The sequence below is a fragment of the Pholcus phalangioides genome, unplaced genomic scaffold (genome assembly GCF_987345545.1).
Source record: "Pholcus phalangioides strain wild (caught in Gottingen) unplaced genomic scaffold, Ppha-v1.0 ptg000004l_1, whole genome shotgun sequence".
Classification (NCBI taxonomy): domain Eukaryota; kingdom Metazoa; phylum Arthropoda; class Arachnida; order Araneae; family Pholcidae; genus Pholcus; species Pholcus phalangioides.
The window spans coordinates 6230925-6256961 of NW_028301597.1; the positions used below are offsets into that span (position 1 = coordinate 6230925).

General features: G+C 39.1%; 1 protein-coding gene across 4 annotated transcripts in view; it reads right to left on the bottom strand.

Moving 5' to 3' along the window:
* Nucleotides 1–26037, bottom strand: part of LOC149086498 (voltage-gated inwardly rectifying potassium channel KCNH2-like) — a 327715-nt gene that overhangs the window by 33740 nt on the left and 267938 nt on the right. For all 4 annotated transcript variants that reach the window (XM_089255950.1, XM_089255949.1, XM_089255948.1 and 1 more), the window contains 3 exons: nt 22547–22746; nt 22134–22386; nt 13245–13438 (listed from right to left, as the gene is read on the bottom strand). In XM_089255950.1, coding sequence (XP_089112076.1) covers nt 13245–13438; nt 22134–22386; nt 22547–22746 — 647 coding nt within the window. The remainder of the gene's footprint in view (nt 1–13244; nt 13439–22133; nt 22387–22546; nt 22747–26037) is intronic.

The window sequence follows — 26037 nt, forward strand, 5'->3', positions numbered from 1 at the left end:
CTTTTCCCGAATTCACATTTCGTGAACTTCAGCGTCAATCCGGCTGTCTCAGTCTTTCGAATACTTCTCTAGTTCGCTCCACCATATCTGTCCAATCCTTCGCTGGTACAAGATATCATCTAGATAGTATAAGACCTTTGTATTCATGAGTGGACTCAACATTTGACACATCAGTCTTCGAAACTACTGGTGCATTTCCTAACCCGAATACTCGTATCATACGTTCAAACTGTCCTAATTCATCTGGAGTGATGAATGCCGTTTTCAACTTCGCTTCCTCCGTTAGTAGTATCTGCAAGTATCCATGAGCTAGATCCAATGTCGTAAACACTTTATACCCGGCCAAATTTTCCAGTAAATCATCGATACGTGGCAATGGGAATTTGTTCTGCACTGTCTGATTATTCAATCCACGGTAGTCTACAACTAATCGGTTTTCACCTGTCTTCTTCACCAATAATACTGGACTAACGTACGGTGACCTAGTTTTTCTGTGACTATCCCATTATCTTTAAATTCTTTCACAATTCTTTCACTGATTGCCGTCCTCTCAGACAATTTTGTTCTATACGGTGGTACACAAATAGGCGTGCTTCCTTCTATCTCCTTAATGTTTATCTTAGTCAACAATGTACATCTAAGTTCCTTAATGGACAATGTAAAAACGTCGTACTTATTCACCAATTTACAAACTGCACGCTTTGCTTCTTTCACAGTTGAATCGTCGAACTTTATCTCATCTAGACGAATCTATCGTCCCTTACACGTGGTGGAACCCACATTAGTGAACTTTGCGAGACTGTAATTCATCCTTCAACACAACATTTGAAACGGTATCATCTTCAGAGGATACTTCAATGTTCCCCGATCCTACGACGATCCCACTTACACAACAATCAGTTGAAGGTCTCACGTCTTCACCCACTGGAGCATATAAATTCTCACGTCTTCACACATGGCAACTCACTAGCGTGCCACACACGCGCAGTCTTCCTCCACTCCCAGCACACTCGATTTCCGGCGACATCAGATAGTTCCGTCCAACTATCAAATCATACGACTGTGTATTATATCATAAACGATCAACACATCCACAGTTGACTTCGCATCATCATCCACTTCCAAATCCACGTTAAGTTTTCCAAGTGCAACTGCTAATCGCTTCACCAAATCTCCATAACCGAACAATTTTTCCGATTTCGGCACATACTTGAGCTTAAGCTCCTCCGCTACAAATTTCATCATCAACGTCACACTACTTCCAGTGTCGATCAAACATGAGATGAAACGCCCATCGTTGATCTTAATATTTAAGATGCGGTTCCCTTCATAACAATCAGCACAACCATTTGCTGCCAAATTCACTTTCTTCGATGCAGTCTGATCACAATGCTTTTGAATATAACCAGTCACACCACATTGTCCGAGAAAGAAGAATTTAACCTGTCACCAATCACGAGACATGACCCAGATATCCACGCGAAAATCATCTGGGCTCCCAGTCTTGCCGCTTATTGTCTCTCGGAACCATTGGCCTGGCACGTTATCCCTCGCCGTCAAGCACAACTTCACTCATATGAGGTCGATTGTTCCGGTTCAATGTCCTTTCCATCATCGTACCTCTACTTGAATCTACGTGCCCAATTCGATCCCGAGCAACAATTCTTCGGCAAACATCTACTCTTTGGTCATCCCAAAATCCGGATCTTCGTTCATCAGTCCCGGCGATCTTGTGACTTTTCACATCCTCGATCTCAGATCTCACGCTTTCATACTCGTCGAGCTTCTTCGCCAATTCATCAGGGTTCACAAAGCTAGACCACTGATCGATGAAATGTTCACGAATGTTCGTCGGTACCCGCGATTTCATCTGCTCTTCGACGATTAGTTCCTTCAAGGACATTCGGAAGAGATAGTCACTCGAAGAAGAAGATATTCAACTCATACCCGAAGTCCTTCCAAGTCGACTTCAGACGTCACGTGTTCAGGATAAACTTCTGCCGTATCTCGTTAATCCTCTGTTTGGGTTCCCGGATCACGATTTCGGAAACTTTGTAAGGCAAGTAACGCTAATAATGTTAGTGTTTATTAAGTAAGTATTACTAGTTTATTAAGTAACACTAATAAGCTAGTGACACACTGTTCCTCTGGTGCTCTCGGCTTGGCACTCGAAGTACTGTAAATACAGACTTAAATCCCGTTATCCGCGTCGAACTTCTGTAGCTTCTTCGTCAAATCGCACGAAACGACGCGATGGATTTTTGGTGTCATCATCAATTTCTCGCGACGCCGCACATGTTATCGAAGACGCCCCAGTTCGAACTTCCATTCCGCTTCTCGTTCCTGCCTTTGGACTTTCCTTCTTTCTGGCTTTTTCTTCGGCTTTTCCTTTCTGTCGCAGTCGCTCGGCTTCTTCTTTCTGTCGCTGTGCCTCGGCTTCTTCTTGACGGGTTTCGATGATCTGCTCGAGAAGAGTCCTTTAACAAAGTTCTTTTCATATTTCTCCGACTTGACGATAAGGTTCTTCAAATGTCATCTGAAGACGGCTTCTTTCCCAATTCCAATACCAGTACCTGTGTCTTTCTAATCTGTGTATCTAATGTCTTTCTTCCGTCCTATCACCAGAAACGATATATTCGGCTCTTATCGCAGTCCTGTTCTGGATCCTGCCTCTGAGATATCTGTTAACTCCCAAGGAAATGGCCGCGACTTCAAATCAATGTATTCCGGGCGTTTTCTAACGATTTCAAAAACAAACTTTATTCGAACTTAGAACATTAACATGCGTAGCCTCAATATGACTACTTTACTGCGCCATTTTTCTCAATTGATTCTCGTTTCTGTTCGAATTAACGTTCTCAAAACAGTCGCTCGTTACTCGAGCACGAAGTCCCAATACATCTTTTCCTTTTCAGCAGCTGCTCGATAGCTTCCTACATATGGTTCCCGCCCACGAATGTTGTGTGAATTTGATGTTCTTGTAGTAAATTAGAAAGTTTTGTTATTTCGCGTTTTGTGAATCTAATAATTGTTAAGGGTAAGATCTCAGAAGAAACCTCGCTAACTTGACATCAGCTTAAAAGTCGACGATAACAAACGAATATTTATTTGTATATAAGGTATGTTTATTTGTGTAACTTTAATCACCACAATCGTCTTGGTAAGTTTGATTAAGTTTTCCTACATTCATCACTTTTACCGGTGATTCTGCATAATTGTTGAATGAAGGATAAAGTTGGTGAGTATGATAAAAGGGGAAGGAATCATGCGGAAATATCACTTAAATTCAACCACTTTCAGTATCTCTCGTACGTGATGGCTGCATTAGTAAGTGGTAAGTAAGTAACTAAACATTTTATTGATACGCACCGTGGTGCCAATAAAGGATGGCACTGTATCAAGTACATACAAGCAGGAAAAGAACAGAACAGAAATAAAACACGGACAAAACAGAAAAGTTAAGAATTAAAGTTACGGGGAGGGAGAGCCATACAGAAACAAAAAAAAAAAAAAAAAAAGAACAGTACAACAGAATGGTCCAATATCATCATGTAGTCGAGGGAAGGATCATGTAGATTCAAACAAAAAAAAAAAGGAGAAAATATTACATTAAAAATAATAAATATAAAAAAAACATCATGTAATGACCAGCCTGGGACAACGTGGAGAAAACAATTAATTGTGGGCTTCGTGAACGTGATTATCTTCAAAATATTTTCGATGTAATAAAAGATGTCCCGACAGAAATCTCGAAAAAAGTCTCCAAAAGTTTTCGCGTTTGTAGAGGTTAAAGTTATATTTAGTGATTAGAGTGGACCTTTGGGCGGCGAATAAATTACATTCAAATAGAGTATGGAAGATACCACTGCGGCCTTCGTGTGGAATTTCAGAATGAACACGGGTCTTCAGGTGAGAATTTGAACTGAAGACCTTTGGATGTACAGAGCACAAAAGGGGAGATTCTTAATTTAGCAAGGTTTCTGCGAAAGCATAGAGGGATGTCATGTAGTAGGTAGGGTTGGATTATAGAATAAGTTATTATAATCGAAGATGCTAGCAAATTGGTAGCGTGTTGATGCGAGCAGATTCAGTCTCTCCTCATGGATCGAATGATCAATAAAGGTGCACATGGCAGGGTCGAAGACCGACGGCACAAGGAACCGTTGCGGCAGATTCCAAATATCAGGTCAACCAAGATTGTTGAGGGATGATTTCAAGGTATTAGCCCAATTGTCTTGCAGACGGAAGAGTGAAGCGAAACAGATTTTAGGAAGTCTGCCATTATCCATTTTCACGAGCCTTATCCAAAATTTAATGTACTGTTTGAAAATGGTTACAGGGAGATGGCGCCGGACCAGTTCAAACCTCAAGAGATAGCCTAGATGGAAATGGGCATAGTTTGCTGGTACCGAGAATCTTTCTTAGAAAAATGTTTGAACTTTTTCAAAGGCATCGGCTTGAGAAAAGGCCCGAACGAGACCAGCGTAACATAGAATTTTCCGAACCAGACTATCGAAGAGTTTGAAGGCGACACGAAAGGAAGAGTAAAAACCCTTTTTAGTTCTACGGAGTAGATTTAACAGCTCTGAAAACGCCGAATATAATTTTTTCACCATTAAATTTGCGGCAAATGAAAATTTACCAGATGGGTGAAAGGGAGAACTTAATACGTATAGTTACTAACTATTTCAAGTTCTACTCCGTCCCAAGAAAATGATGTATTTTTTGGGAGGCGACCCGAACGCCGGAAGACCAAAACTTTCGTTTCATTGATATTTACATGTAGCCTGTTCTTCTTCCAGCAGATTTATTTTTTTCTTGAGTTGGGTTTTTGTATCGGCAAGGAGGACAATATCATCGGCGTACAAGAGAAAATTAATATCTGTATGACTATCGACCTGAATTCTCCGGATATCGGATGTTACAAAGATTTTTTCTATGTTCGCGAGAAAAAGAGAAAATAATAAAGGGGAAGCAGGTTCACCCTACAAAATACCGGAATCGACTGGAAATGCATCCGTGAACGAATTGCCTGTTCTCAATCTACCGTAGGAATTGGAAAAGAAAATTTTGTAGATTTTAATAATTTTATCGCTGATTCCCAAACCGTGTAATTTACACCAGAGTAAATTTCTGTCAGCTGAATAGAATGCTTTAGAGAGGTCAACGAAGCAGGAGTATACCTTGGCAGATGGTCTGTCAAAGCGCACTTGAATGATTGAGCTTAATGTAAACATATATTCAACGCAGCCTCTATGTTTACGGAAAGCGTCCTGGGATTCCGGAAGTATACCTCCGACCAATTATAGAGTCGTTTGGTAAGAATATAAGTGACAAAAACTTGTAACAATAACTCAGAAGAGAGATCTCTCTATAATTCGCCGGGTCAGTGGTAGGGCCTTTCTTGTAAAGTGGGCATATATTGATTTCATTCCAGGACTCCGGGGGAAATTTCCAGTTTCAAAGATAAATTGAAGTAGTTTAGAAGGGCCACGTGCGCCACTGGGGGGGGGGGGATTGATAAGAAATTCATTTAAAGGACTGTCTGATCCTGGGGATTTTTTTGGTTTCAGAAGTGAGAGAGTAGCAAAATACTCAGATGAGGAAATGTTGTCATCCACAATATCTCACGTTTACTTCGTCTGAAGAATTATTTTCTCACACAGCCTGGTCAGTAGGAAACGAGGATTCGCACAGCTCGCATCGGTATATTCATTTGGACCTGCATATAGAATGTCAATCTCAACTGCAGTGGCGTTATAGGACGACCACACGGAGATTAATCAGGCTCAAGACACACACCAGGCCAATGTTAACACCAGGCCATTTTGCACAGCAGCTGCGTATGGCACACACGGAAGAAGACCTCAATGCAACTGTGGACACCTTTATGGAAGTGTTGCAGTCTGCTTGCGTAAATATACTGGGACGTGCTCAAAAACCTAATGAAAAACTTCCCAACTGGTGGACACAGGACTTAGCCATTCATAGAAAGAGGGTTCGAGCCTTGGAGAGAAAATTTCTCAAGGCTAAAGGTAAGTTCAAGGGTGAGGCCCATACGATTTACAAAAAGGCTAGAGCAGAATATCTAAAGAAGGTTGGGAAAACTAGGAACGACTGCTGGACAAATTTTTGCGCTGCTGAAAATAATCCTTATGGGATCGCATACCGTTCAGTTTTCAAAAGCAAGAGAGTACCGCCTCAAGTTTTGATGATGCAAAGCGGGAGTCACAATTCCACAATCTTGGAAGCGTCGGAGCAGCAACTCGATACGATTTACCCAGATCCTACGGACACAATACCCTGGGTAAAACCAATTAGAACTGGTATCCCAGATGACGAGCAAATTACAGTGGAAGAGATCAGGAGTATTGTCACAAGATTGAAGAATAGAAGAGCAAGCTTTGATAATATTAGTGTTCCCATACTGAAGACATTATTCGAAGCCAATGATGAATCGTTTACTGAAATTCTCAACAGGTTCCTGGAATTATCTTTCTTTCCTAAACATTTTAAAAAGGGGAAACTCCTGCTATTCCTTAAGAAAGATAAAGACCCACAATTGCTACGCTCATATCGTCCAATTTGCCTACTACCCACTCTAGGTAAGGTCTACGAGAAAGTTATAGTGCAAAGACTTATGTATCAATTGGAGTGCATGAACTGGCTAAGTCCTCTACAATTTGGATTTCGTGCTGGAGGGTCAGCTGAGAAAGCTATAGATTCACTGTTGCAAGTAATTGTCGGTATGCATCAACAAGGCTATCAGACGGCGATAGTCACGATAGATATTCGTGGAGCCTTCGATTCGCTGCGCCATGAAATAATTATCAATCAACTTCGCCAACTGCCACTTCCTGGAAACCTGACGCGAGTTATTGAGAATATGCTTTCAGACAGATAATATAATGATGTCCACAGACGGAGGAATAGCCATGGAAAAAGCAGATGAAAGGGTGTCCACAGGGCTCATGCAGCGGCCCCTTGATGTGGTCACTTGTCCTCAACACGCTATTATAGATTTATAGATTAACTGGGGCCCGCGGGTAAATCTACAGGCATTTGCCGACGATCTGGTATATGGTATATCCGGCGAAGACCATATATCAGTAACGGGTGAAGCACAGACAGTGTTCGGAAAATTGAGCAATTGGCTGGCTAATAATAAACTTCAATAGGAAGTACAAAAAACCCGCTTCTTGTGGCCGCACCCAAAGAAAAAGATGAAACCTAAGATCTACATTGAAGGTATACGAATTCGACCGTCTCAGATAATACGATACCTTGGTGTGTACTTTGATAGTAAATTGAACTTTATGGCGCACATCCAAAAACAGGTCGACAAAGTAAATGGCACACTACAATTACTATTGGCCGGATCGAAATGGGGAATGCAGCGAGCCTTTCGCAACATCTTGTATAAGACTATTGTACAAAGGCAACTTTCATACGGATGCGCCACTTGGTATCAGCACCCAACTCAAAAACAAAAGAGAGCTCTGGATATCGCACAGCGTCCCTTTCTTCTATATGTTACAGGAGCATACGTTACAACCGCGAACGAAGTTCTGTATGTGGCTACAGGCAACCCAGCTTTGAGTATTTACATGGAGTACGAGGCTCTTAAGACCAGACTGCTACATCTTGAAAAGGACATAATATTGGACGAGCAGAGAATTTCGTCAAACCAATTTGAGCAGCGACATAAGCAATGGCTGTTTCACCCAAGCAGAGATCTCACCAAGTCTCAAATAATGCCATTTGGTATTGATAATATAGATTCCTTGGGCTCTAAGAAAATATTCACTGATGGCTCTAAAACAGAAACGGCTACTGGATGCGCGTATGTGGTACTAGCGGAAGATGGTTCAATAGAGGAGCAATGGAGTCAAAGGCTAGCTAAAGAGAATAGCGTATTCCAAGCCGAGATTTTTGCGATACTCAATGCTGTTAAACGTGCGGAAGAGATGTTTGTTCAGTAACAATCTTGACAGATAGCGCATCTGGTCTCCTAGCCATACAAGATCCTCGTTCACCTAACCCTGACGTACGAAGTATTCGTCTTATCCTACGCGCTCACGACAACATAAGGTTAGTCTGGGTCAAAGCGCACGTAGGTATTGCTGGAAATGAAAAAGCGGATCAACTTGCCAAGGAAGCGACAACATTGAAAGACTTGGTTGTTCTACCTTGGCCGAGGAGTCATGCCCGCAATATCTTGAAAGACAGAATGCTTCATCTTTGGCAAGTTGAATGGAACAAGAACTCAACGAAAGACGCCTACAAGATACAACGTCGAGTGGCTTTGCGCAAGTGTGTCTTATGGAACAGGAATGTGGGCCTAGAATGAGCTAAAACATCTGGGTGTCCGAACATTGGCTGATTTAGACACTTGAACAAGGACATGTGACGCAAACATGACATCGATTCGTCGTTGTACGGCCTACACGACTAGTGACACCAACGAACGCGGACGGACCACCACCAACGGAATTTGATTATCGAGTCCGGACGTGCCCCGAGGACGCTATAATATCAATTTAGATTTCGATTCTTAGATCATGATTTATCATAATTATTTTGTGGATTTATACTCCTGTAATTGGACTTGTTATTCTGTTATACAAATTTATATATATATATATACATATACATATTTAATAAAATTCCGGATGCACCCATCTTTCGGGAACGCTTTGATATCTCCTTGAGATGGGAAGCGGGGTGTGTCCGGTCCTTCAATGTTCAATGTCATCTACAATAGGGGGGGGGGGGGGAGATTACACCTCGATTGATGCTTCACTCCCAAGTGAGGCATCAGTCGGGGAGGCAAGTGAAGACGAGAAATAGTCATACCAAGTTTGGTTAGGGATCGATGATGAAGGGGGGGGGGGGTTGAACGACGGTGTCTAAAAAGGGTTAAAGCAGCCCAGAATGTGGTGGGATTAGTAGCATTACAGATTTTTTTTACAAGCTTTCTTTGAGCTATCAAAGTGTATTTTCTCAAAGAAAGCTCGTTTCTTTGAAACACAGATAGAACGAAAAATTTGTCTAGCTTCTACAAAGCGGGAATACAAATCTGAGTGATTATGCCGCCTAGCTGCATTCATAGAATGCTTAAGATCTCGACACTCATTACCGAATCATGGAGATTTCAGGGCTTTGTGATAAGAATCAGTTACTTTGGTGAACATTTAAGAGGCAAGTCTGGAAGGGATGGATCCAAAGAAGTGACCCACTATTGGGAAATGGCTAGAATATGAGCATTGAAGTACTTCAAAATCCCTAATGTGTGCGGATGCAAAGAAGAGGAGCGAGATAATGTAATCTATTACACTAGAACCAATTGAAGAAACGTGAAATTACCGTTAACGTCACTCGGAAACGAACCGTTGAAAGTTAGCACTGCGTTGACACAAAAATCAATCAAAATATTTCCTAGCCCGTCCCGCCCGCAATCTAGGGATGCCCTATCTCTAAAACCCTCATGAGAAAGATCCGAAGAGTGGGGGGGGGGGGCTACAGCACGCTCCCCCACACAATTTTTGGCTGTTAAAATCTCCACCGATTATGAACACCTTACCTATATTCAACAGAGAGTCACAGTTGAGTATTTCGGTTAGTTTAGGGTTATTTGGCATTTGCGGGTGGGATATAAACAGTGCCTAGAACGATTTCAGTAAAATCGGTAGACAAATTTGGCAGAAACTCTGATTAGACTTGCGAAGTCATTAAGCATCGTTAGTTCTAGGATTTCTATTGATTTATGGATAGCAAATAATATCCTTCCACTAAGTCGGCCTAGGTTTGTTTTTTTTTTTTTTGCAGGTGAGGTAAAAATTTGAAAATAATCTCAGGCCGAAATCAGGCTCAATACGAAATGTTTCAACCAGACCAAAAAACAAAAATTGCGGCAGCTCACGAACAAAAGAAATCTAAATTGATTTTGGGCCTCAGACCACACACGTTATCGAAGCAACATTTAGGGAAGTGATTGTTTGTTAAGTCATTGGAATCATCAAGAAGGGGCTGTTTACAGATCGGAGCTCTTGTCCCTTCGACAGAGTGTCAATGTCTGGCCTTAGACGCGATTTTCCATTTTCACCACAAAGTCATCGTTGGTGTCCGCTGTGTGTGTATCATTAATGAGTCTTACTCTCTTACCTGACTTGATGCTTGAATCCATGAGGGGGTGGAGCAAATACCTAAGAGGCCTTTCACACGGAGCGGATGCGGGTCCGAAAGAAGCTTTAACAATTGGAATATACTGCGCCTTTCAGACGAGCCGAAAAATCTCCGCACCTAGGAAATGTTCATGCGGGTCCGGACGTCGTCCGCATGTGTCAAAACCTAAGTGCGGGCTCCGCATCCGCACATAGAAGTTTTGACAATAGGTTCATTCGGAGCTATTCACACGATGCGGATGCGGAGCGAATTCGTCCGCATCTTTGGCTACTTTTTGAAGGTGATTTTTCACGGAATTTTTTTAATTATTTGCCATAAATACCCTTAAAAACACCATATGATGGTCCCTGCTCATTAATATAATGTACCTACATACGTCTATCCCTCCGTTTCCTTCTGAGATTGAGATATAGCAACTTTAACTGCCTTTCGTCCATATTTCACAATTTTATACAATAAAACCTGCCAACAACGGCCACTGACGGGACCAAAATGATAAGCCGTTCTGTTCATTACGAATATTTAATTGACTACATACTTTAATAACGTTTACATTTAATTTAAAATTTTTAATTTTTTCTTTTTAAATTTTTAAAATTATTTAAACAAATATAAATATTTGAAATATTTATTATTTTTTTAAATATTTAATCTTTTAATATTTTTAAACTTTAAAAAAATACTTTTATTAAACAATGTTATCCACGTACGGTTTGTTCACTCAGGGCCGTTTGAAGACCCTAGCACTTGAATATTTTTGGGGGTTCTCCCGATACCTACTAGTATATTTTACTCAATATTCAGTCTATAAACTGAAAAAAAATGAAATTTTATATGATATTTTAATGATATTTCAGAAGTGACCAATCTAAGGATGGGATTTCACTATAAAAGGCTTACGAAAGTTATTTTATAAAACTTGAAAAAAGCAACTAATAAATTTATCGGTTGCATTCGAGCAAATGCAACCGATAAATTTATTAGTTTTTTTTTTTAAAAGAATTATTATAAAATTTTTATACTGTAATCCGGACTTAAGGTCGGGATTATACTATAAAGTTTTATAAAATAACTTTTATAAAAGTTGAAAAATTCAACCAATAGGCGCATCGGTTGCATTCAAGCAAATGCAACCGGTGATCTTATTGGTTGAATTTTTCACGTTTTATCAAAGAGCTTTTACAAAACTTTTATAGCGTAATCCCGGCCTAAGGCTGGTATTGCACTATAAAACTTTGATAAAAATTATTTTATAAAACTTGAAATATATAACCAATAAACACATCTGTTATATTCGAGCGACCTTAACTGAACCGCCTATTGGTTGCATTTTTCAAGTTTTATAAACGAACTTTGATAAAACTTTTACAGTGTAATCCCGGCCTAACACAGAATTGTGATGTGAATATTTCTAAGCTCAGACATTTTGAGTCTCCACCCCTCCCCTTTTTTTCTACTTGCAAATTCTTTGATATCTCCTGATTTTTTGATTTTTTTTGGAGCATGGAATGTTTTAGATGTTTTTGGATTTGTTTTTTCGAACATTGGATGTTTTTGGAATTTTTCTTTCATATTTTTCCGAAAAGACAGATTTTTTTCAAAATCTTTTGAAAATATTTGAAGACATTTTCTCCCATCGACTACTTGTGAGGATCGGAATGAAGACATCTTTAGACCCATATTCTATGGGGCTCTAGACTAAACCACCAAAGAATGCCTCTAGGCTGCCTATGGGCGCTGAATCAGGGGTGAAGGAGAAAAATAATTACAAAAATTGCGAAAAAATAGTTTTTATGCACGAATTTCAACCTAAAGATGCGTGCGTGGAAAGGGTATGCGGATCCGCATCCGCTCCGTGTGAAAGGGGCCTAATTTGGCGAGTAGCTGCCGAGAATTCCTCTTTGACTCTAAAAGCATGAAGGGCTTCATCCCGGTGCGATCGGCTGATTAATTTTACGATCAAACTTTTAGCACCTTCTCAGGTACCACGGGTCAGGTATTTCATCGGGTGAGCGAGCTAATGTCGATTCTCTCGGCGTCATGCAACTGTAAATTTCCCGACAATGCCTCTCTTGCCACGCTGACCTAGTCAACTTCAGCGCCTTCGGGTGGACCTACAACGTTCTCGACGATCTGATTATTACACCTATCGTAATCTTCAGTACGATCAAGTCGCCTGCTTATACGTAGGAGCTCAAACGAAAGCTCGCTCAGATTGCTCGTCTTTAGCAGTCTCGAGATACTCTATGATTTTTGACATCCATGACATCGATACGGGCGTTGACTGCTCTAGAACGAGATACAATTAGCGATTTCAGCTCATCAAAGGAATCACAGGGTAAAATGTCACAATTAGATTCACCAGGGCCTCTGACTTCGGGCGATGAGTTATGACGGGCGCGTTTGTAGTAAATGATTTCGGTCTCGAATGAGCTGCGGGGAACGGCGTAATTGATTAGTAGGTGTGAAATAACCTTCAAAAAATACCCCTATCGCCTTTCGGATTCCTACCTTCGAAAAAATCAGGAAAGGAACAAGCAGACAGGGAAAGAAAAATTTCTCAGTGGGGAGTTTATGGATTGGAGTGGAGAAAATTAAGTCGGTGGAGGAGCGAAAAAAAAACGTGGCCGAACAGTAGGAGATCGGGTGTTGCCGTTCCAGATGGCTGCATTACACATAGTTTAAACTAAAACATAACTGAAAGTAAGTGTGATATTAATTTATGTTTTCATCATTTATTTATTTTATGTTTTAATTATGTCTTGCACTGTTAGCTTTCTTCACGCTTATCAACATTTTTGAACATAATCAACATTACCGATCCTGTAACTGAAGTTTGAGCAAAATGTCCGGTAAATTCAAATAATTCATTGACGATTTATCATACTTACCAATTATACATTATCACTGTAAATGTGTGATAAATCTTCAAAATTTATGAAACTTACCAAAATGGTATCATTTGTCACATTTACCGCGTAACACGTATATGGTCAAACTCAAATACTTTTCACGAGGGGTAGTATTATATATATATGAATCTCAAATAATTAACCTACGTCTCTAAGGTTGAAGGTGATTTCTAGGTTATTAGAGAAAGACTCCCAAAACTCAGGATACATATCAAGTACATCTAGTAGGTCTTCCCTTTGTATTTTATGGAGATCACAGTACGTCAAGGCACGGACATTGCAACTGGATTTTCCCACAGTTTCGTAGCTGCAAGCGTTCTCACCGAATATGTCATCCTTACCTAGGAGAGAAGAAGAATCAGTTCGTAAAAAACATTTCGTAATCGCAGTAGTATTCCGATCTAAAAAAAGCAAACTATTAAATATCTCTGGACGATTACGTTAGTAAATTATGTCTCAGGAAATGATGGAAATGGCACGAAGGACAAAGCAAGTTACTAATTTTTATTCATGGAATACAGTATTAACACGAAGGTTTTATTTGTAATAATACGAGTTGCTTTCCTTTTTTTAGAAATTTGCTTTTGAAGTAATCACATCGAGAGTTTTTCACGTCCAAAAACGGTCGAGTTTTTTCGGATTATCTTGAAATCTTGTGAAACTCGAATCACATAATGGCTGAAAAAACGCGTTTGCATTCATGACACAAACGACCAAAACAGTCCCGTTCCAATTATTATAAATATTTTTGTTTCTCTCATACGGCCACTTTGCCTTTAATTATCCCTTTCCATCTACGTGGACCTGCTGTTTGGTATGGCGTACGAAGAAACGGTTCCAAGGTGATGTCTTCGAAAAGTTTTGAAACCAATGATTCTACTCATTTAAATATCACAAAAATATTTTAAAAATCCTTCGGAATTATAGTGGGCCACTCATAAAAAAATTGTAAATATGTATCAATATTTTGAATGCTAATAGAAGCCAAGCCCTTTTGAATGTCAATTTCAAAATCTTGCTACCCTTGAATCTTGAAGTGACGTCATTCAAACAACACGTGATGAAGAGGTACAGCACAGACAAGAAAAAGCTCTCTTCTTCCTCGCTTAGTATTCAACAGAAAAGAAAAATGAGAGCTAATATGTGTGTTTGAGAGTGGAAAGGAAATTTTTACAGATATCGCCAGCAAGCACGAGAGGCGATGAATAGCCAACTGTTGTCATTTTTAATAATTTTTTGCGGCTTTAATAATTGATTTCCGTCGCAAAAAATTGTTTTTCATGTATGTTTCTGGATGAGAGGAATGTACTAGAATGTTTTCATAATTTTTTGAGAACGACACCTTGGGATCCTTTCTTGATAGTCAGCTCGCTCGTTTGCTTCGTTGCTCATTGTATTTATTTTGAATTCAATAAAGATGCGTTGAACGTTCAAATGCACCTATCCATCGAGAAACGCTTCGATATATCTTCTTGGAGATATGAAGCGAGATGTGTCCAGTCCATCAATGTCTGGTATGGCAAAACAGTGAGGCGCCAACAATGTTACACACCGATGGTGTTTAAATGCTTCGCTTTCCTGCAGCTAATTTTTTTATAAATTATTGTACATTGTATTTAATACTCGCCCGCTTATTGTATAGATTTGCTTCCTCGCATCCCGTATTTCCCTTGCTTTGCAAATTTATTTGCGTTTCACTGTATGTGTAAAAAAAAGTTTTCTCCTCACTTTTGCATCGCATTTTGTAAAGTAATATTGCTGCGTTTGTTTATTCCAAAAAATCTGTGCCGCTAATCCAGTGCTTTTACGATATGTAAAATCTCTCTCCCCGCATGTCAAAAACTTTTGTTTTTACTATTGCATCTCATTTCGTATCGTTGAGAGGCTAAATTGTGTATGTGTGTTTTTTTTCCTTTTTCAAAAGTTTTGGTTTTGCACTTGCACCGAAAATTTAGTAGTTATGTGTTTAAAAAAAGGAGGAAAAAAAACAAAACTCTTTTTTTTGTGAGAGCTATTATAGGCTACACATCATAGTTCCCAAACTTTTTGTTTCATCGCCCCCTTCTTTAGGAATTTTTTCTCTCATCGTCCCCACCCCCCCGAATTCAAGCGAACCCATAGGATCCTATGTTATACCCATAGCTTTCTATCGCCCCCCCCCGGACCTTTCCACCGCCCACCAGGAGACGATATTGCCCACATTGTGAAACACTAGGCTACTGTATGTTTTTCTATATAGTGATAATAAAGCTTTCCTCGACACGGTCCCGCTTCTTAACTAGAGTAACGGCTCAAATTGACAATAGTCGATGGAACAGTAGCCTGGATCATGTACGGTTAAAAAGTGAAAAAAAAAAAAGTCTCGTATCGAAACATTTTACAGAAGAAAATATTTTTGCACTAAAATTTTGCTTAAGATCTTTGTTTGGTTTTTCCTTGCCATACACTGTTGTAGAAAAATCACTGAAAGAATATTCAAACCAGAATTCACACGACGTGGTATCTTTGTATAGAATTTTTGTATTTGGCGTAATTCTTTGTTACTTTTTATTTGTCTTTTGTGTACTTTATCATGTCGCTTTTTCTATTCTGTGCAAATTTTTATTTTTACTGCAAGCTGTAACTGGGTTTAAACCTGTAGCTTTGTTTTATAAATAAATAAATAAATAAAATAAATGTCCGAGTCCAGAGCTACACAAATTTTTAACCGCACGGCACCTCGAGGTTTGCGTCTCAAATTAGCAGTACTGTTGCATCAGCCCCGATGACGTCAGCGTACTTTGAGTACTTTGTTAGAGGTCCGCAGAATCATTTTCATTTATTACCGTTACATGAATGACGCATTTAATGCTTTGAAATTGTAATTTATTGCTCCAATTCTTTGATATACAAATATATTAATATGTCATTTGTGGAGATTTTAACGCAAAATCAAGAGCATGGAGTCCACGACCAACGGATAGCAGGGGTAGAACCTTGTTGGATCATATCAATCTATTTGATTTGATAGTCGTAAATGACCCTGCAAGTAATCCAACATATTCTTCCACAAATGGGATTAGTTGGATCGATCTGACACTTATAAAGAACATACCTACTACTGACATTCTCCATTGGCAGGTTTCGGATCATGAAACGCTTAGTGACCATACACTTATGCTGTTTGAAGTTTCTACTAGTGTCCCAACACCGTACTTCAAGAAAACCTTGAGAATGGCTGACATTGACATTTTGAATTTAAGAATGGAAATCAGCACTCTTGCACATAAACTGCAAGAAATAGAAATAAAGGAGTCGAATATTGACTCATACATAACAGAAGCACAGAATGGCCTTTATGAGGCTGCGATGAAAAGCAAAAGTAAATTTTATAAGAGAAGGAAAGACGCCAAATGGTGGACAATAGACCTAAAGATCAAAAGGAAACAAATAAGAGCCCTTAGGAGGAGATTTCAGAGGGAAAGGAATAGTGATGAAAGAACAAGATTGAAGCTGCTTTATAAACAAGAAAAAACACGATATAAAAGAATGATTATTGACACGAAGCGAGGATCACTTAGGGATTATTTGGAAAAAATATCGGTCAAAGATGCCTTTGGCACCCCATATCGAATCTTAACAAACAAGATAAATAGGCCTACTGTGGCAAGTGGCGTAAGAAGACTAGATGGAACAATTACAAACACATATGAAGAGACATTGGCAGAGTTGGACAGCCATCACTTCAGAAATACAACCTATGATGTTGACGACATGACACCATTCGAAGCTACGACGGTAGATAGAGAGGCCGAAATAACAGGGGTAGAACTAGAGAGTACCATCGAACAAATGAAGATTGGTAAAGCTCCTGGGGCAGATGGAATAACTCTGGAATTGATAAAAGAAATGTATATTGCAGACAGAAAAAGATTCTTAGAACTCTTAAACTACTGTGTCAAAAACAGTATCTTTCCAAAACCATGGAAAGTGGCCAGGATTGTTTATATACCCAAAGATGGCAAGGACCTACGGAGACCAGAGTCATACCGTCCAATAAGCCTCCTTCCCATCTGGGGGAAGATTTTAGATAAATTGTTGACGAGAAGATTAACAAATTACTTGGAGAGGTGCGGAAAATTGAGTCCCCGACAGTATGGTTTTCGAAAACGCCGGGGTGCTAATAACGCCTTGCATGCTTTGATCCAGAACATAGAGAATAATATACGAAGAGGCTTTTACACATGCCTCATCACTCTGGATGTGAAGAGTGCGTTTAACTCTGTTAGATTGTCTGGAATAAGAAGTCTAATGAACAAATACGAAGTGCCAATACCACTAGCTAACATGGTAATGGATTTCTTAAATGAAAGAAGTATATTTGCAGGAGCTTCGAGAGAAGTTAAATACTATAATATAGGTGTGCCGCAGGGCTCATCTTTAGGCCCTATACTTTGGCTTATATTGATCAACGACCTATTGGAAATGCAGTTAGATGAGCACGAACAAATTCAGGCATTTGCCGATGATGTCATAATTTTACTTAGGTCGACGAATTACAGCATCATCGAGCAACTATCCACTCCAATACTAGATAGAGTACACACTTGGTGCCAGACCCATGGATTAACTCTTAGCTTTGATAAATGTAAATACGCAATATTCAAACAAGGCCAGGAAGTGAGACGTTATCCTCCCATAAGACTAATGGGAAACAGTATCCCCCATGTCAATAAGATAAATTATTTGGGTGTCTTGCTGTCACATAATATGAACTTCACAGACCATTTAGATATGAAATTAGATAAAGTGAATGGTTATATTCAAAAGCTAAGAAGAATTGTTAAGGCCACGTGGGGCTTATCTCCAATAGTGGTGAAAGAGATATACATTACTTGCGTGGAAAAGATGGTACTCTATGGAGCAGAAGTATGGTTCAAGGAACTACAATACTTGGAATCAAAACTTGAACAGATACAGCGAACAACATTGTTGATTGTCACTAAATGTTATGACAGTGTTTCAGGGCATGCTCTACAGGTTCTTTCCGGCTGCGTGCCCCTTTTCTACAAAGCAAGAAGCATACACAAGATGTTCACCTTGTTTAAACTTAGAATGCCCATTCAAATAGGAACGAGACAAATACAAGCCAACGAGGTTCAAGAAGAAGATCAGGATTTTGACGAACCGTGGAAAATGACAATTCTAAACTACGACAGAGAGGAAATATACACTAACAGATACTCAGCATACACAAATGGATCAAAAACAGACTTTGGGACTGGCCTGGTCTATATCATATTTGAAGCAGAGAACATTTTATATCAAGATAAAATAAAATTGTCAGATAATACTTCAGTTTTTATGGCAGAATTGCTTGCAATAAAGCTGACAATTGAAAAAGCAATTGAGATAGGATTATCTCAAATCGACATCTACAGCGACTCGATGTCAGCCTTAGAAAAATTGAAATCATTAAAGAAGACAGATAATATTATCAAAAATATTAGACAACTGCAAGAAAAGATCAGAATAAGATTACATTGGGTAAAAGCCCATGTAGGCAACCCTCGCAATGAACTTGTAGACAGACTGGCTAAAGAAAGTACAACGAAGACTACCATCGATATTCACTGTAAATATTCAAAGTTCCAGATACGAACTTTATTAAATCGCGATAACATGATCCAGTGGCAAAACCTATGGGACAACTCTACTAAAGGTCGTGCTACATATTACTTATACCCGAAGGTAAGCTGTGGCAGGATTAAAGGCAACTTTTATGTTAACCAGATACTGACCGAACACGGCGCTTTTGGTTATTATCAAGGGTGGAGACACCAGAAAGATGACTCTTGTGTATTTTGTGGTGAAAGGTGTGCAAGAAGAAGACATTACCTGTACGATTGTCGTTACTGGAAAAGTGAAAGAGAGATAATCATACCTCCGGATAAAAGAAATCTCGACATATTAACTCTTTTAAGAAACAAGGAAATTTATGAATTTTACATAGGAGTCATCAGAAAATCAATGGAGATATATCTCGAATATTGGTAGGGAATAGTGAAAAAAAAAAGAAAAAGGGAGGAGAGAACTTTTCCTAACTATATTGCGAATAATGTGTGAATACTGAAGTTTGTGACATTTTGATTTGAGTTTTATATTTTTAAGTTATCCCATGAGATTATGGGCATATATTTCGTATTTATTTTTACAGAGTGAAGTTGTTGTTTTGCATAGTGGATAATCTTTCTTTTCTTTATAAAACCCCAAAAGCTGAGGGGATTGTTATTATTTTTATGTATTTTATTATTTTATTTATTTATTTTTCCTCGCGAACAGGCTGTTCGCTTTGATGGTGTTTTTGTAACCGTATAGAGTCTCGTGTGATCTTTCGTATCTTTAATATTGTTTCCGGCGATTTGTTAATTGGAAGCTCCGGTCCGGAATTATGATCTATATTTTGTCGAAGCCCTGATTTTCATATTCCCCCATTCTTTGTTATTTATTTTTTATTTATTTACTTGTTTTGCTTATTGTTGTGCAATTGATTTGGATGTAATTATACTTTTATTCGTTGTTTTTTGATATAGAGATGAAGTAAACGGAAAGGGGGGGGGGGAATGGAATGGAATAAATGGGAAGCTTAAATAGCCAAAAATATATATATATATATGTGTGTGTGTGTGTATATATATATATTTAGACATCTCTGAGAAAATTGGACTCTTTGTGCTGAGAGGGATTGATTGAAATATTGAACTTCAGAACCCGCTGTATGCCTCTAGGGGCGGGACAGCAATATATATGATTGATTATACAAATTATATATAGAAAACGATGCATTTTAGATTTTATGGGGGGGGGGGAAACTAGATCTGAATAGACCTTTGCTGCCGGGGGTCCGCGGAGCATAAATGCACTATAAAGTGTCCGCAATGCTTTGTCCTTCACTACGGGGGGGGGGGGTGGTGTTCACGATATCAAAAATGTTGGAAAACGCTGTCTTAGAGCTGTCTGAACGGGGACCGCCTCATGGGCAAGCTTCTTCACTCAACTTAGCTAATAGTTCTTTAACGACAATAACCCTCTCCTCCCCAGATGGTGAAATACAGGTAGAGAAATAATGTCACTCTCCACTGTTCACACAAAGTGCAGCAGACGTCGCCACAATACTACAATTTTTCCATGTTTGCCGCAAAATTTCATCAATCTTTTGCGTGCCGATATGAATATAGTTGAACTTGAATCTAACAGCCGGTAGGATAGTTGTGGTGGACAACTCATTACGAGGTTCGATTTTTTAAATTATTTGCAGATGGTAAAACGAGTTTTAGTGTAACAATAATGTCACGAGTGCACCTACACTCAATCTCCCCCTCTCTCCTTCCCATCGAGCAACCACAAATCACACATCAATACATACGTGAGAAGCAACACGTGTGCTCACCTTTCCCTCACCAGGGAATTCCACGACGCACTTGAGTACCGAATAAGTACTTATTACATAACACAATCACAACTCTCTCCTGACAGACATTGTGCCTCTGAGCCAATGGAAATCCCTTACTGAAATCAGGCGATAGCCTTCGTCCAATAGCAGAAGTCTTCATCAATTTTGTGTGAAAACACACGAGGCTTTTTGTCAGAGAGAGGACAAGTTTTTGCGGAGGATCGTTGAGTTTTTCTAACTCTCTCGCGTAGAATGGAAAAGGGCCAAGCCTTGATGGAAGAAGACGGGTGAGTAATTTGTTGAATAGTTTGTGTGAATGAGAGTTTTTCAGTATCTTGAATTATTAATTAACAATGTTTAGTTATTAGTAGAGTGTTATTCGATATGGTATGATTGTTGTGTATCATGATCATTTAGATGGCGTGAATAAAGTCGAAGGGTCTTAAGGAATCTTGTGCTATGTCTGGCAGTAATTTTTATTTGAATATTTAATTTGAATATCGTTACGACGCATTTTTATTCAATTATATCAATATATTTAATTGGAATTCACAAAGGTAACGGGCGCCCAAAAATGGCACGGTTACAATAATATCTTTATTATTATACACGAGACAAAAAGCTTTACTCTGGGATCACTGTTGCCACCTATCAACTAAAAACAAAACTATCTGTTATCCCTGAAATGAAACTGGTTGATGGTTTCAAACCAGTGTGCAGTATGAAAATGAACAACATATGGTATGATGCCGTATCTTGTTTGTTTTTATACTGCATACTAATTTTATGCGACGAAATACTGGTTATTATGTTTTTAGTGCTTATAAGAACTTATTTTGCGGCAAACGTATGAGCATAGTAATAAGTACAGTATTTTGAGACGTGAAAAATATTACACTGGTGTGCAGCATAAAATAAAAAATATATGGTGTTAAAACATATTATTTTCACGCTGAACTTCAGTTGAAAACCAACAACCAATTTTACTAAAAGAATTGTTCCAGACAGTTATTGTTTTATTTGTTATGTGATAACAGGGGTGCCATATTTTTGTGGTTATTTTTTCTAATATTTTTGTGTAAAAGAGATATGCGCATAAATATTTCTTGAATTCCCTATTTAAAACAATGTTTATGCGCATTGAAAAACACTGCTCTGAGTGAAGAAAATTTTAGTCCACTGCAGCTTAATGGTAGAGCATTCGCTCGGACTGCGAGGGGACGATGGTTCGATTCCTCGCAGAGGCAAGTTAATTTTCTTTCCGAAATTCATCTTCACTTGGGGGGGGGGGTATCCAGTTTATCATACTTTGGATGAACAGTGGAGAGTCACATCGTATCTCTCAACATTTTCTAGGCGCAGCTCTAATGCATGATAACTTGTTATAATACAACTTTAAATTTTCAAGCTTTGTTTGGAAAAATATGTACCGCTTGAACAATTTTTAAATTGTTGTGAGCTTGTATATATTTGTTCTTTCGTCTGAAACATTTTCTGATCTTTCAACTTAGACTACATAATATTTATTTAGGGGTTGTGGGTTTTTTTTGCAAGTTCGACAAATTTAGATGTAGAAATAGAAATTTTCTGCGACGTTTCGATACCTAATATGGCCATGACAACATCATCTTTAAGTATTTCTATGGTACCCCTGGATAGAAAATATAAAGCTGTGAGCACATCTCCTCTGTGAACAAGTGTATCGCCTGGAGGAGCGTGTGTTGTCTTGAACTTCAAAGAAAGAGCGCGTAAACAACCGGGACTAGCTCCTTTGAAAGCCGGACAGTTGGTGAGCAAATTCCTATTCAGATGCAAGCATATGTCAGCTTGCAAACAGTCCGGAAAGCCCTTAAGCACCTGAAAGACAAGGAAATCACGAATGTGTGAGCATCATGAAATGGTACCAGGGAAAAATGATTTTCACCAGATTTATTCATATTCCAGTAATAATCCTGCAAAGGCAAATGATGAAAGAAGGGGGAGGAGCTCCAACAGTGAAATAATAGTCGAGACTTACCATGTTCATATCGATACCATTCGTATACGTCCACGCATGTTGAAAATACTCCTCTAACCTTTGACGCAACGGATTCGGAATTTGGTGAAAACGAATGAATTCCTTCACACGTAATAGTTGCGTGTGATACCTCGCTGTCCCAGAGTATAACCTCTGGATAATAGCCGATACATTACCGAAGATGCTAGCATACATGAGAGCTGAAACAAAGAAGAAAAAAATATTCACAAAACAAATTTTCAATTACGAAGTTTCTGTCGGGCATTTTGAACTGCCATGAAAGTTTCAAGAAAAATCAACGGCAAAAAATCGTCTAAATAGGTATAAGGAAACTATTAAAACCACAGCCACATCAAAGAAAGACTTTCTGGATGTCAGAGGGCACACTCTCTGGTCCCGATGCACTCCTCATATGTATATTCTATCTATAACTCCTTTATAATTATACGTTTTGCCAGTCCCTTGTGAGTATCGTTGTACACGCTATCTCAAATTGTTTGCACAGTGGATATCTCCGTGACCATTGACTTTCGAAACATACTTTCAATTACAAAAAGTTTTCAAATGACATGCAGTTACTTAAAATCTCAAAATTTGTAGCATCAATATCTATAACATGAAAATCGATGGATTAGATGCAAGTGCATCAACGAAACATATAGACATTGGCTTCATCAGTAAAACACGGAATAATATATTTCTTTATCAAATTATTTGATAACCACCTTTTCTATCGGTTAATCTAATATTTTGGGAAATATCTGGAGAATTTATTATTATCATTTATAATTATTTATATTCATTTCTTTTTTCTTATCATTACCTTCTTCATCGTTGTTTTGCATTTTCTGTTGCTATATCCTGCATTTTTTGTAACTCAGTTATCAAAATTTCGTTTTTCGCTAAATTTTGAATGGAATTAACGATTGCTTTCATCTACCCATTTAAATGTAGCAAAGCTATAACGTAGGCTGGAATGAGTAGAACAAAATGAAATGCCGTCTTTAGCGAATATAAAAATGTGCTACCTTTCTAAAGCACTTGCTATTGGTTGTAACTTCTATCTCCATTCACTCATCACATCAATTTAACTGACCCATTAGTTTTCAAACTTTTGTCACCCGCAGCTCCATTACCCCAATTTATGGTTCGACACTGCGACTGTCCGGAATATTTTAGTAGATATTTAAAAAAAGAAACCCCACTTTTCGAAGTATTTATATATAATAGCCACACAAATTAATATCTCCAACTCGCCGCGACGCCCCTAGGAGTAGTGAGGCACACACACTTCGAGAAACACTGAACTAACCCCTTCAGCTGAAATCTCTAGTACCCGTGGAGGCGAATGGTTTATTAACACTGATAAGCCCCACTGGACAAGGTGATAATGAATGAATACTATTATCCCATCATGAGGTGCACAGAATGCAAGAAAAACCTCCAAAGAGAACCTACTCAGATTGATTTCACGTCAGTCATAAACAGCGATGTAGCCCAAGAAGAGAAAAAGAATACGGTCTTTGACACAAATATAACAAATACAGTAACACATAATAGTTTCTTCGCTGATATAATCTTTTTTAAACTCTTAAAAAAAGGCATTTTTTGAGGGAAAAAAAGCGAAAAATTGAAACTTTCTGTGACTCATAAATTGGGAGATAAAACAGAGTTGATAAAAACGAGTCGAAAAGTGAAAAATTCATATAAAAGAAAGTCGTATATATAAATGAAAAAGTATAATAGCATTATCTATCTATATCTATTCTATAATATAAAATCACAAACAAACTCGAAAAGGGCCTGTTGCTAAGCAACCGAGTGACGGAAGTGGGTGAGTGACGGAAATCTGTTACGGAAGTCGGTTTCGATTATTCATATATCGATATTCACATTCATATATCGTACATTCATATATCGATATGATATCATATATCATATATCGATATTGGGTCGATATTCACATATCGGGACCCATTTGACCCATCGGGACCATGTTATGTGCATGTACCAAGAGGCTCCTACATGCTACAGCAGAGCCCTTAGGCTGGAATTTAGATTTCGAGCCCCCAAACCAGCTTTTCAGGGGCACCTCTGTGATTAATTTATAGTGTGAAAAATCAAAAAGTGATAAGAATCGTTGTGGCCCCTGTCAGCCCTTCCTTTGTGGGGGGGGGGGAGGTCCATGCCGAGAGATATATATATGTATAATATACACACACAACAGCAGTGCTCCCAACACAGGGTCGGGGTACCCGGGGAAGATTTCACGTATAAGTAAAAAGTTTTCATTTCCAGGGGCCCTTGATGGATCTCATTGTTTTCTTGCTGCTTTAACGTTGAAAAATTTCGATAGCGGAAGCAAAAGATATATCCAGTCTGGGGCCCCACCAAAAGTATGCGAATTGGTGTCCCGGGTAATTGGTTGGGGGGTCCTGGATTTTATTCGTTGGTAAAACGAATACAAATGAAAATTTTTCATGGTACTCGCTCCGTGGGATGGCCGACAAGCTTCCAAGTCGGGACCCATGTTTACAGGTTTCATTTTGGGTGCCCTGGATTTTATTCGTTGGTAAAACGAATACAAATGAAAATTTTTCATGGCACTCGCTGCGGGGGATGACCGACAAGCTTCCAAGTCGGGGGCCCTATGTTTACAGGTTTCATTTTGGGGCCCCTGGATGAATCTCATTCTTTTCTGTTGTAGAATTTGCAACAACCGAAGCCCGAGATAAAGCCAGTCTGGGGCCCCACCAAAAGTATGCGAATTGGTGTCCCGGGTATTTGGTTGGGGGCCCTGGATTTTATTCGTTCGTAAAACGAATAAAAATGAAAATTTTTCATGGCACTCGCTCCGGGGGATGACCGACAAGCTTCCAAGTCGGGGCCCATGTTTACAGGTTTGATTTTGGGGGCCCTGGATTAATCTTATTCTTTTCTGTTGTAGAATTTGCAACAGCCGAAGCCCGAGATAAAGCCAGTCTGGGGCCCCACCAAAAGTATGCGAATTGGTGTCCCGGGTAATTGGTTGGGGGCCCTGGATTTTATTCGTTGGTAAAACGAATACAAATGAAAATTTTTCATGGCACTCGCTGCGGGGGATGACCGACAAGCTTCCAAGTCGGGGGCCCTATGTTTACAGGTTTCATTTTGGGGCCCCTGGATGAATCTCATTCTTTTCTGTTGTAGAATTTGCAACAACCGAAGCCCGAGATAAAGCCAGTCTGGGGCCCCACCAAAAGTATGCGAATTGGTGTCCCGGGTATTTGGTTGGGGCCCCTGGATTTTATTCGTTCGTAAAACGAATAAAAATGAAAATTTTTCATGGCACTCGCTCCGGGGGATGACCGACAAGCTTCCAAGTCGGGGCCCATGTTTACAGGTTTGATTTTGGGGGCCCTGGATTAATCTTATTCTTTTCTGTTGTAGAATTTGCAACAGCCGAAGCCCGAGATAAAGCCAGTCTGGGGCCCCACCAAAAGTATGCGAAT